At 44.5% G+C, this 13,564-nt stretch overlaps 1 protein-coding gene across 1 annotated transcript; it reads right to left on the bottom strand.

Annotated features, from left to right (window-relative positions):
• Positions 1–9,235: 9,235 nt before the first annotated feature.
• On the bottom strand, positions 9,236–9,574 carry LOC139783745 (uncharacterized). Its single transcript, XM_071722893.1, has one exon. It carries the CDS (start codon positions 9,572–9,574, stop codon positions 9,236–9,238), a length of 339 nt encoding a protein of 112 aa, XP_071578994.1.
• Positions 9,575–13,564: the final 3,990 nt, after the last annotated feature.

Genomic DNA, 13,564 nt, shown 5'->3' with positions numbered 1-13,564 from the left:
AGACTGGACGCAGAGGGGCTAGCAAGGTGGAAAGAAATGAGAAGAGAGGAGGAGCTAAAAAGGAGAAGGGAGGAGAGAGAAAGGGCAAGAGAGGAGAGAAAAAGGAGAGAAAGAGATGGAGGGTAGAAAGAGAGAAGCAGGGAGAAGGAGTCTGGTTGGGAGGGGGGTAGATGGGAGAGATATGGATGGGAGAAGGGAGCCTAGCATTAAAGTCTCCAGGAAGACGAGATAAGGAAGTAGGGGAAGGGAAGGGTGCAGCGAGGGAGAGGGAAAGGATAAGGGACGAGAAAGGGAGGGAGGGAACGAGAATGTATGAGGCCGCAAATGGGCAGGTCGGGATAGAAAGCACGAATGTCATGTACAGGGTTGGGTACGTCCCTTCAAAACGTCAAGGTTGCTTGTTGTTAGAGGATGTAAGATTGTCAATTGTATAAGGCTGCAGGTTCAGGTCGGGATAGGAAGAGTATGAGATCATTGGACTTCCGTTTTCGTGAGAGAGGCAGAAGAGAGGGGGAAGTAGGGGAAGGGGAGGTTGCAGCGGGGGAGAGGGAAAGGATAGGGGACGAGAAGGGGAGGGAGGGAACAAGAATGTATAAGGCCGCATAGGGCCAGGTCGGGATAGGAAGAGTGAAATCTATATACAGGGTTGGGTACGTCCCTTCAAAACGCCAATGTGGATTGTTGGTGGAGGATGTAAGAATGTACAGGGTTGGGTACGTCCCTTCAAAACGCCCTTTCAAACCCTTTGGGGTAATAAAGTATACTTATCAATCTACTACTGGTAGTTGCGAAAAAATACACAAAACCATCCCAGTCAGAAACGTTTGGTTGATACGACGTCGAATCAACGTCGAAAACCAAATGTCGAAATTCTGGTCGATTCGACGTCGAAAGCGTATAAAATATCAACGACTATTCAACTATCATTTCGATGTTGTTTCAACGTCGAAGTAAGGTCGAAATTTGATTGAAATAATATACTTTATTTTATACTTTTTTAAGGTAAAAAATACTTAAAAAATGAGGAGTGCAAACAATCTTGTTTTTCATCATTTTAATTTATTAAGCAGTAAAAACTTAGTTATATTATTACCATTACATACACATTTGTGTTTCACATTGTGTTTCATTGCACTGAACTATTATACTATTTGTAGATCAAAAAATAAAATAAATAAATCTCTTATATACTATATACATATATATATAGTGACAAAATAAAATTCCAATTGCACACACATTTCGGGCTTGACTCCTGAATTCATTCGCAAGAAAAACATACGCAAATTCCGTTCTTACGAAAAATCTACAAGTTAATTGGTTAAAAACCATAGAGCCAATCAATAACTTTTGCAACAGAGCAGAATTTGCGCATGTTTCTCTTGCGAATGAATTTAGCCCAATATTTGTAAATAAAGTAACAAATAAAAGTCTATTATATAAAGAAGAAAAGTTTGTACCATTGTTCGGGGTAATCTTAGAAACTACTGAATCGATTCCAATAATTTTTACACTGGTGGATAGCTTATGTCCTCCTGAGTAACATAGGCTATGTACCATTGTGCTACAACCCAATTTGAAAAAAAAATTCGGGATATCTAAAATTTTAAGGTCTTTAAAAGAGTCGTACTTAATGACTTTTCCTGTTTAGATTTTCCTAATCAACCAAATCTTAAAGTATTATATATGAAATAAAGGTAGAAAGAACTGAGGAATATAATAGAATTCAAAAAATTGCTAATAATAAAGGAGTTACCGATTTCTGTTTAAAAAAATATATGTGATTGCTCTGATTTCCGTAATTTTTTTTATGGATAGAGTATATTAAAGGTAGGTTGGTATTGAATTTGGCGAGAATCGGTGAAAAGGTTTCCGATTTTTGCCTTACCGATTTCTAATTTTTGCCGTACCGATTTCTGCATGAAAAGTGTATAAGTTATACATGTATTTGGCGAGAATCGATGAAAGGGTTTCCGATTTTTGACTTACCGATTTCTAATTTTTGCCTTACCGATTTCTGCTTAAAAAACCAAGGGATAAAGTCGGTAATCTGTAAGTGAAATATCAAGGTTCTGTGTACATCGCGAGCGAGCAATCTCAAAATTCCCGAAAAAACGCCCGAGTAAACCAAGGGATGATGTCGCTGATCGGTAAGTGAAATATCGGAAAAGCGGAAATGACTCAATAGTGTGAAACTCGAGTAGAAAAAGACCGGTTACATGTTTAATCCATGAAAACATTTATGCGGTCCGATTTGAAATTAGAGGCATTTAGTTATGATTCAAATTACGAATATCAATTTTATCCGAGAGTAATAATTGGGAAAATGGATCCAATATGTGATCATTGTCAAGCAAAAAAGTTTAAAACTTAAGCACCTAGAATGTGTTATTCATGCGGAACAGTTAAACAACCGTCTTTAAATCAACCACCCGACACACTCCTTATGTTTGTCAACAATAAGGATATTGAAACACAAATGAAGTCGTTTGAAGAAAAACGACTCCCGGGCGAAGCCCGGGTAACCAGCTAGTATACTGTTGTGACGCGGATTGAATAACCCGCGTAACTCCAGGGGGCAGTTTTATATAACAGCCGATAGACGATATCCGCGTATATCCGCGTGCGCGGCGCCACCGATTACCGCTACCGCGCATTCCTTTGTTAGCAGTCAGCGCGCGAGCTTGTTCTTTTATAAGAAGGCGAGTCTGAATTATAGTAAAGCGTGAACAGTAATCAAGAGAGCTTGCGAGCGTTATTTTCACCTTCTACCGTATACCCCAATCCACAAATACACAACAGAACTGGCGACGAGGATGGGATCGTGGTGATAAGAATACCGCGATATACACGACTCGTGGTAACGGTTCTGCAAAAAAAAACGCGCCACGTGGTAGAACGAGCACCGGTACCGTGCAAACAGCTTTACACTACAGTAATCGAGAGAAATGGCTGAGGAGAAGATAGTAATCCAAGGAAGTCTGGGCCTCGAAATATTCGACCCGACTACAGCAAACTGGAAGAGGTGGCTGAAACGATTTGAGGCAGGGCTCACGGTGCATAAGGTCCCGGAAGCACAAAAGGTGACGTACTTACTACATTTTATTGGACCGGCCGCATTCGATATTATTTGCGAGAAGCTGGCGCCGGCAGAGCCACACGATAGCACTTACGCCGCCCTTACAACCGCCTTGGCAGAATTTTACGCGCCTGCATCATTAGAAATCGCCGAGATATTTCGTTTTCAAACCCGGAAACAGCAAGACGGCGAGAGTATTAAGGAATACGTGGCTGCATTGCACAACCCTTACGAAAAAGTAGTACTAGCAATCAGTACTCAGTACTGAGTGATCAGTACTCGTAGTATTGAGAGTATTAGTATGTTAATACTCATGAATACTGCAGAATGGTCAGTACTGTGTCTGTCAGTGCTTACAGTACTGGCAGTACTACAAGCAATAATACTCATTAGTACTTCAAAGTATTGAAGTGGTCAGTACTTTATCAGATTAATATTCGGAGTACTATCATGATAGTACTGCCAGTACTGTAAGAACTAATAGGCACAGTACTGACCGTTCTGCAATATTCATGAGTATTAACATACTAATACTGTCAATACTACGAGTACTGATCACTCAGTACTGAGTACTGATTGCTAGTACTACTTTTTCGTAACGTATCTTGGAAATATTAAATTAATAAAATACTAAATTAACACACTAAACTATCAATATGACGTTATTTTGATATCATCTTGACTTTTTGTTCTACTTGGATAGTACTGCGCAAGTAGGAGAGAGTGGGCTCCCTTGAGCCACGGGGTAAAATTACAACGGATAATTATTAAATTCATTATAATGAAATTATAGAATAGCCTTTCGAAAGACTTCGAGGAAATTGTCTTTCGAAAGACTTCTCAATTTACGCCAACGCGGACGCGGAAGTTCATCAAGCTTCCGCGTCAATCGAACTATTGCGATATGCATAGGAATGCGCGACAACGCACTTCGACAAGCGCGGAACCGCGGAAGTTCACCAAGCTTCCGCGTCAATATTGCGAGATGCATAGGAATGTGCGACAACGCATTTTGACCATCGCGGAACCGCGGGAGTACAGCGAGATTGCGAATACGCTCGGTCACTGACCGACCTCATTCGGGGGACCGTCGAACCCGACGGAAAAGCGCCGACAGGGCATAACTCAAAACAATATAAGGGACCGCCGAAGAAGCCGCGACGGAGAGTATTACACCCGAGTCTCTGCCCGTGACCGTTCTCGTAAGTCGTGTCGTGCAAGCGAAAGTATAACGAAGTGCGGACGAGTTAAAGTAGATGTAAGAGGCGAAGCTAAGTGTAAATTAGTGAGTGTAAAGGGGCGCGGAAATAAAGCTCCGATATAAGTAAAACGAAGTGAAGTTAATTTAACGACGCCTACACCCCGTTCCACCTACAAACCCGAACTCTTCCTAGTCTGCCCGCCTGTGCCTACCGAGTTCCAACTCGTAAGGTCAAGAGATCCCGAAAAGAATAAACGTTTTGCCGTAAGCCGTCACCAACCGGCGACACGGCATAACAGTATTAACGTTCTGCAAAATAGTGACGGTGGGTATGAAAACTTTCGTTTTCAAAACATATAACTGTTGAGGCTGTGATAGGAGGCGAAAGAGGCAGAGAGAGAATAATTACGCGTACTGATGTATTGAGACGAACTGGTTTATTGTAACTCGCTTTCGTGTGCGCTTCTCGAGCAGAGCTTTTTGACTAACGGAAACGAACGCGCGATGCATGCCGGAAACGGAAAGGAAAGATTGCCAACTGTGACATGGCGGTGACACCCGAAAACGTGCGAGAACGCAAAATGAACAAACTTGTAAAATAACTAGGTAACTAGATAATAACTTGTAAAGTAACTAGATGAACGTAACATGTATTCTATGCTGCGCGAGAAACTGTTTTATCAATAAAATCATAGAGTGACCCTCGGGAATTACAATAATAGAGAAAAAGGGGCTATTAGGGTCGAACGCGGTTTTTCGTGCGTGGAATCAGTTTATTCGTCTTCTTGGAGTACATTGAAAATAAACGTTTCGGCTCATTTTTGAGCCATCCTCAGCATTAACAAGCGATTTGCCGTACGTTCCCCTTGTCAACTGGCGAGCTTACAGACTCGAATTAACGTGGACCAAATGATCCTTATCTGTAATTTTTTTAAAAAAGTTAGATGAAATAAGAGCGAAAAAGCTTTATAGACTCACCAAAAGGTCAAGGTGAACGTGGGGCATGAAGCCGTATACAATAAGAGTAGCGAAAGGACTTATCCGTCCCGTCCACACGTTACGCAGCAATGAAATAACAAAATTTGAAAAGAAGGAGCGTGTCACAAGTCACGCCATCGATAACGTTTAACATAGATAGTTGTGTCAATAAGATAATAAATTGTTATGATATCTGGTCTAGAGTACCAATGACAACGCCAGAACTCGACACGTCACAAGTTCAGTTAGCCAGTGAGAAGCGTTCATGGGCATAGTTTACAATTTATTTAAAACGGCTATATATGCGTTTTGTAAAAATTCGGTGTCATCCTGCAAATTAATACTATTTCTCTGTAATTTTATATGAGTCATTTCAGAGACTAATTTTCTGGATAAATATCTTTCTTTATCAAGGATTTCCACGTCCACGCACGAAGAACCGCGTTCGACCCTAATAGCCCCTTTTTCTCTATTACTGTTTTATCACTTCCGCCGTTTGAGCGCTCAGCATGACCTTTATACGTAATAATATTTTCACATAACATACGAAATCGATCTTTCGGCAAAGCTTTCGTAAATATATCGGCTGTCTGTAGTTCAGTTGCAATGTATTTTAATACTACTTCGTTACTTTCGGTCTTTTCTCGCACATAGTGAAACCGGATATCTATATGTTTGGTACGTTTATGAAACTCTGGGTTTTTCACAAGACGTATCGCACTTTGATTATCGACATATAGTGTTGTTGCATTGGAGCACGGATACCCAATATCTTCTAACAACCTCCTAAGCCAAACTGCTTCTTTTGCTGCTGAAGCTGCCGCTACATACTCGGATTCAGTCGTACTTAACACGACCATTTTTTGCCTCTGAGAGGACCATGTTACAGGACCATTTGCTAGTTTAAAAATATATCCTGTGGTTGACCTTCTGGTCTCCACGTCGCTAGCGAAATCCGCGTCTGAGAAGCCAACTAGAATAGGGTTGCTTCCGCCGCTTCTGTACTCTATACCACACCCTACTGTATCAACAAGGTATGCAAATATTCTCTTTACAGCTCTCCAGTGCTCGTGATTATGATTGTTAAGATATTTACTCACGGAGTTTACTGCATAAGAAATATCAGGACGAGATACGGTCGCCAAGAACATTAGTGTACCAACCGCTTCCCTATAAGGAACATTGCTCGACTCTACGTTATATTCATCAGCTGGATGCAAAACAACATTTGGATCCGATGGCACACACATCGCTTTATTCGCTTCATTACTACGAAACTTTGTTAGACTCCTCTTAACATACGCGCTTTGGTGTACAAAAATAGATTTGTTTATTCGATCTCGCTCGATTTGCATCCCTACATACATTTTTGAGTCACCTAGTGTTATATTAAATGCACTACTCAGGCATTCAATCACAAAGTTTATAGCTTCTTGAGATTCTGCTGCGATTAGTCCGTCATCTACAAACAATGCTAGAAGCACTTTAGAGCCTGTGAATTGACCGATAAAAATACATTTATCGGCTGAAATTTCTTGGAACTCGAAACGCTTAAGAAACGTACGGAATTTATCACTCCAGCAACGCGGCGCTTGTTTTAGTCCGTACAAGGATTTTATCAGTTTACATACATATTCATTGGTATTCACATTTTCCTCAACTACAAGACCCTCTGGAATCTTCATGTAGATAGTCTCCTCGAGATCACCGTACAGGAACGCAGTTTGAACATCAAATTGACCTAGCTCCAGATCCATTTCAGCTGCTACTGCGAGGAGTACTCTCAGTGAGTCGTATCTCACAACTGGTGAGAACGTCTCTGAGAAGTCAATTCCTTGTGTCTGCATGAATCCACGGGCGCACAGCCGCGCCTTGAAACGATGAGTATTTCCTTGAGTGTCCTTGAGAACCTTAAAGACCCATTTAGAGTCGATTATCTTCGTGTCTGGAACCTTCTTCACAATTACCCAGGTCTGGTTTTCTTTGTGGGCTTGTAACTCGTTGTCGATTGCTTCTTTCCACTTAGAAGCATCGATTCCTTTTAGTGCTTCCTCGACTGTAACAGGAGTGTTGTACTCAGCTACATTCGTCTCATATCTCTTAGGCAGTTTGATGGTAGATCGATCCCTGAGCTGTCGTTGCGCAGCTTGTGGCTCTTGATTTTGACAGCGTATTTGATTTTGATCTTCGTGTTCTCCTTCTTCGGCTTCATCACCTGACCCCTCAGGTGAACTATCCTGGCGATTTTCGACTTCTTCAGTGTTTTTCCATAGAATAGATACATTCTCTGCAGTACCTTTACTCATTCATGGCACTTTGCCGAGTTGTTCGTGAAAAGTCGCGTCTCTTGTCACTGACACTTTCTTGGACACGGGTTCATACACTCGGTAATTGTCAGAGTTTCCTTGATAGCCGACCAGTATCACTTCTTTCGCACGCACATCTAACTTTTGAGTGAACTACTTCGGGATGTGAGCATAAGCCTTCGAACCAAAAATACGTACATGCTTTAAACTTGGTTTCTTGCCGGTCCACATCTCAAACGGTGTAACACCCTCGCGCGTACTTGAAGACAAGGTTCTGTTTAGGATGTACACGGCGGAGTTTACAGCCTCCGCCCATAAAGTTAGTGGTAGACTTTTCGCATGTATCATGGTTCGCGCACTTTCCACAATTGTCCGATTGTCCCGTTCGGCTCTACCGTTCTGTTCTGGAGTGTACGGTGCCGTGGTTTCTCTTGTGATTCCACGCATGGCCAGAAATTCGTCCATTTTCTTATTACAGAACTCGAGACCGTTGTCAGAACGTAGAGTTTTGATTGATTCACCGAACTTGTTGAACACTATCTTTTCGAAGTCTTTGAAACGATCATACACGTCCGACTTGTGTCGAAGAAAGTACACGTACCGAAATCCTGACGCGTCGTCCTTCAGTATCAAAAAATATCTTGAACCGCTGAGGGACTCCACAGACATAGGGCCGCACACGTCGGTGTGAATTAGTTCACCGGGTTTTGTGGACGCCTTCTCTGGATGCTTGTTGAAGGACAAACGATGAGACTTGCCGACCTGACACGCGTCACAGAAAAACTCACGAGTGTCTGACATTTTTATCCCGCCAACCAATCCTTTGTCTGCCATTTCACGAAGCACTCGCTTGTTTACATGACCGAGACGCTCGTGCCACACTTGTAAGTTCGCGGTTGACACGTTTACCTCGTTGACACTCTTCGAATCTGTCACTCGAAAGAACATTCTGTACACTTCGTTGTCTTGTTTTAGTCCCGAGGCTACAACCTCTCCTTGACGCAAAATTGTTGCTTGTCTGTCGCAGAAATTCACTGAGAATCCTTTTGTTGTGCATGCCCCTACTGAGAACAGATTTTTCTTTAATTCAGGCACATGAAGTACATTTTCAATGCGCCCCTTTCGCCACTGTCCGTCGACTAACTTCTCTATGTCTATTGCACCTTCACCAACTATCGCACATTGTCTATTGTCTCCTAGCGATACAGTGTCACCCTTGTTACGTACTTTGTATTCGGTAAACCACTCGCGTCTATAAGTCATATGTTTAGAGGCCCCACTGTCGGTAAGCCACACCTTGTTTTGCTCGGCACTCAGCAGTTGCTTACAGAGTTCGGCAGATGGCACTTTGTATTTGCTTCTGTTTCCGGGACCACAAGTTTCCACCATGAACGCGCAGTCGTTGGACCGACTATCTTCCTGATCACTGTTGTCGCGTTTCTTGTTGTGGCACTCACGGGCGTAATGTCCTTTATCAGTAGCACTCGACATACTTCTTTAAGCGGCGAGTCTTCTTCTCGTCCTTCTCGGAGTTCTGTGATGCCCCGCCATGTCGCAGGACCGCCAACGCACTCGCCGAATCACTGTCTATGCTCATCCGCGCCTCTTCTTTAATTAGTAGCTTTTGAAGATTCTCTATAGTCTGTTTCGTGTATAGGCTATATTTCGACACTAAACTCGCGAGAACTTTTGCAATAATTGTTGCATGGTTACGGTCTCGCCAATGTCTGTTAGCTGTGCGGCCATGTTTTGGACTTTCGATATATGCTGCACGACCGAGTCACTCGCGGCCATTTTGTACTCGTGGAATTTTTGTAGAAGAAATATTTTATTCGACGCACTCTTTTGTTCGTGGACTCGACTCAATTTATCCCACATTTCCTTCGCGGTTGTACAGATCAGTAGACTCTCGAGCTGTCCATATTCGATTGACGACGACATTAAGAACATGGGTTTTGCATTGTCCTTCATCCACGTTTTTGCAGTCACCGAGTCACGTTCTTGTGGCATGACTCTCGTTCCGTCGACCACATCGAGTATTCCCGACGCCACAAATACTTGTTTCAGCTGGAATTTCCAGGCCTGATTTCAAATTTTGTGACATTTCGCACCGAGATCTCTTCACCCATGACTACTTTTCTCGTGCGTCCGCACAATCACGACGGCAACAACGCTCACTAATATGGCTAACCCGCACAACGGCCGCGCGACTCGCGATGTCTCTCCCGCAGCCCTCTCCTACACACGAATATCACAGAGCGGCTAGGGTGACTGTTGAGGCTGTGATAGGAGGCGAAAGAGGCAGGGAGAGAATAATTAAGCGTACTGATGTATTGAGACGAACTGGTTTATTGTAACTCGCTTTCGTGTGCGCTTCTCGAGCAGAGCTTTTTGACTAACGGAAACGAACGCGCGATGCATGCCGGAAACGGAAAGGAAAGATTGCTAACTGTGACATGGCGGTGACACCCGAAAACGTGCGAGAACGCAAAATGAACAAACTTGTAAAATAACTAGGTAACTAGATAATAACTTGTAAAGTAACTAGATGAACGTAACATGTATTCTATGCTGCACGAGAAACTGTTTTATCAATAACTTCCATCAAAAAATTATGCCGAAATAAGCATATAGTATACTTTAGTTAAAGGCAGATATGTAATTGGAGCCTTGCAAAGTAAATTTTTACTTGTCATAACTTTTTGATATGTATAATATCCCTGATAACCGCCAACGATAGAAAACGATAAAAAATTTCTTATCGTTTTTAATATGGTTAGTGAATCGTTTATTTACGATACTCCATCAGAAATTCACGTTACAAAATACTTGGGATCCTATCGTAAATGTCTTTTCAACTGCACATCAGTTTCTATCGTTTTTATATAATATGGTTAATGAATCGTTTGAATCGGTTTTAGTCAATCCATTTAAATCGTTACGAATCGTGAATTAAGGAAACAGATTCATAACCGATTCATTTCTTTCAATCGGTTTTTATCGTTTTGAAGAATGCCGGGAACGGGGCAACTAGCGCCAGGAGTCGGAGGCCGCTGGGCTCGGTGTTTGGTGTCCGGGGCGGCTACCGCCAGGAGGTCCTTATAGGAAGAGATCCCTCCAGTTACTGCCAGTTACGATACTGGATTTCTCTGCTTTTCGCCTCGCAGGGGGTCTGCTTATATATTATAACTGGATGTATTTTAAATACGAGAAGCGCTTTCCATCATGCGCGGCCTAGCGGCATTGTCGCGAACTAATCGCCGATTTGGTTGATGCGGATTCAATTTATATCATTGATATACGATAGAAAACGAACCGATTTGCTGCCGTAAAAAAGATGATAAGTTTGCAACCCGATTTCCCTCGGTCTCGCCGGCCGAAGGGGCGCGGCTGCAAATTAACCGTCTAATGACCAGACGATAGCCCGAGGAGGACAACAGTGTCAAATTTCTTACCGTAACTTCCGTATCCGGGATCTTTATCGATACCTCTTGGTTGGGCGCCAGGTGCGATTATAGACGCACCACGTCTCGATAATGTTCGTTCTTACGACCTCGGCGCGAGCTCAGGGCGCAGTTCCGTGATACGAGGGTGACGGTGGAGAGGGGACGTAACGCAATCAACACACAAAATAAATTGCAATAATAAACAGTAAATATATTTCACAACGAAACAGGCAAATCATATCGGGAATCTCAGGCCAGATATCGCCCGGATGGCAGGTAACGATGCGGCGGTCGAGCCGGCGGTCGAAGCACGCACGGGGCGCGTGGTATCCACGCCCGCGAGACTCTCCTCGCGAACGAGCACGCCGGTACTCGTCCGGACACGCGGCACCCGGGTCCGCGGATCTCTTAAGCGAGCTGACAATCCCGACTCGTATAAACGCGGCTCCGCGATATCGTCAATTCGCCGGCCACAATCCCCAGATTCCAAACATACAACGGTTCTCACACGTACGGCAGAAGGCCCGAGACGCGAACTCACAAACACGCAACGCTATCCGATACGCTCGCGAAATTCCTTCGGGAGCTAACGCGACGGCACTGGCCCACACGCGTGACGCAAAACTTCCGCGAAGCCCGCGGTGCAACGCACAATGCCCGACGCAATATCTCCCGAAACGTGCGGCATTCCTCCGCGCACGAGGAGCACCGGTACTCACAAATACGCAACACTACACGCCGTATCGGCCGGAACGCGCCGCCCGCGGCACGTCCCTGCTCACGATTCACGAAATACACAATACACCGACCGCGAATTGACTGTCGATCACGCGAGCCTTCGAGGAGGGCTCTTAACAAGTTCTCTGGCGACGATCTCGGCCGGCCACGCGCCCGCGGTTCCGGCTATAGCCGCGATCAGCTGACCGGCGCCCACGCAACGGGAGCCGGTATCTACAGGCAACAGTTAATCAGGCCGATTCACACGGTAATCGAATCGGTATTGACATTTACTGGCGCCAGGTCGCGACCGAGATCGAGCCCTTAATTACGTGGTGGCACCGGAGTGGAGATCTTACACAATTGCTGCTCGCTGCGGCTCGGCGGCGTCGGGGCGCTCGTCCTGGGATGGCTCCTCGTCAACGGCTGATTCGACAGTGTGGAGCGGTCGGCTCGGCGGAACTACGTTGGGCCCCCGCGCGCCCTCACGCTCGCGGTCCTTCCGCCCCGCCGTGTGTGTGTGTCGCCCTGCTCGCGACGCTACCGACGACTTCCGCTACTTTCCGCGGGCCGTTCGAGTAGCTGCGGCGTGCGTGCGTGGGCCCCTCGCAGTTTCCCGCCCGGCTGGCCAGGCCGTGGCGGCGCCGCTCGGCCCTCTCGTCGCCGTCGGGGTGTGCTTGGGTCGTCCACCCGCGCTGCAGTCGCGGTGGCACGCCCGTAGTTCTGCTGCGGCGGGGCCGTATCGTGCTGTGCGAGGCGTTTTCGGCGCTTCCTTCGCGGCAGATCCCGGTAGCCCGCCCGTCGGCCGACCACTCCGCCGCGCGTCCTCCCTGCGCCCGTCCTTCCCTCGTCGCGACTTTCGTCGTTACATATTTTCGTTGATCTCGTTCCCCGGCACCACCGGTTTTTCCTACGGAACTTAACTAAAAGATTAGTTATCGCAGATTGCCCTCCCTCGACTCGGGTCGAGGCGCCATCCCCGATCTTCCCCTCGGCCGAGCTACCGTCTGGGTGGAGGACGCGACAAATGTCACGTCACAAGTTGTATGTCAGAAAATCCTGATAAGAAACGATAGATGTGTTGGTTCAGTTAAGTCATATAAATATCGATGAGATGTCTATCATTTTATTTTTATATATCCGTATTAATGCATACGGCAAAATTATTACCATAAATAACGATATATACTATATTGTGTATATACGATTGATTCAGACGGGCAATAATTGTACATATAGAAAACGATTTATAACTATAAAATTTGTATAGTTATTTCCTTATTCGGATCTAAAACGATAGAAACCGATTCGATTCGATTAATGTTTTATCTGTCTTCTAAATATGCAACGATAGAACCTATAAGATACGATTTAAAAACGATACAGATATAGCCGTTTTTAATCGTTTTCTATCGGAGATGGTTAACAGGGATGGATTTCTAGGGATTCTACAGTTAAAAAAAAATTCATAAGACGTTCGTCGGGATCTAGGTTCAATACCAACGTGCGCACAAAAACGTTTAATTGTTCTGTATCTGAAATATTTACGATAAATAATATCGATGTTCAGTGGGGTCCAATGTGACGCAGGTTGATGGGGTCCTCTGTGCCATGCTTACAGAACTACCTAACCTACCTACGTGACAGCGCGAGTTTCCGTAGTGTGTTTCGATCGCGGAATAGTAAATGTTAGTGCCTAAATTTTCCTATAAAATGAAATAATTTCTATCGATAATCATATCCACACTTTCATTTTCTCTTTTTTTCACCCTTTAGTTACAGATCACATGTAATCGAGTCGCTGTGAGGCAATATTCGTTGATCTCTGATAGGTTAC

The sequence above is a fragment of the Temnothorax nylanderi genome, unplaced genomic scaffold, assembly GCF_030848795.1.
Source record: "Temnothorax nylanderi isolate EJ_2023f unplaced genomic scaffold, tnyl_v1.0 TNYL_tig0537_pilon, whole genome shotgun sequence".
In the NCBI taxonomy this organism is placed as follows: domain Eukaryota; kingdom Metazoa; phylum Arthropoda; class Insecta; order Hymenoptera; family Formicidae; genus Temnothorax; species Temnothorax nylanderi.
Note: the sequence above shows the minus strand (reverse complement) of the source record. Positions and strands in the feature narration are given on the sequence as shown.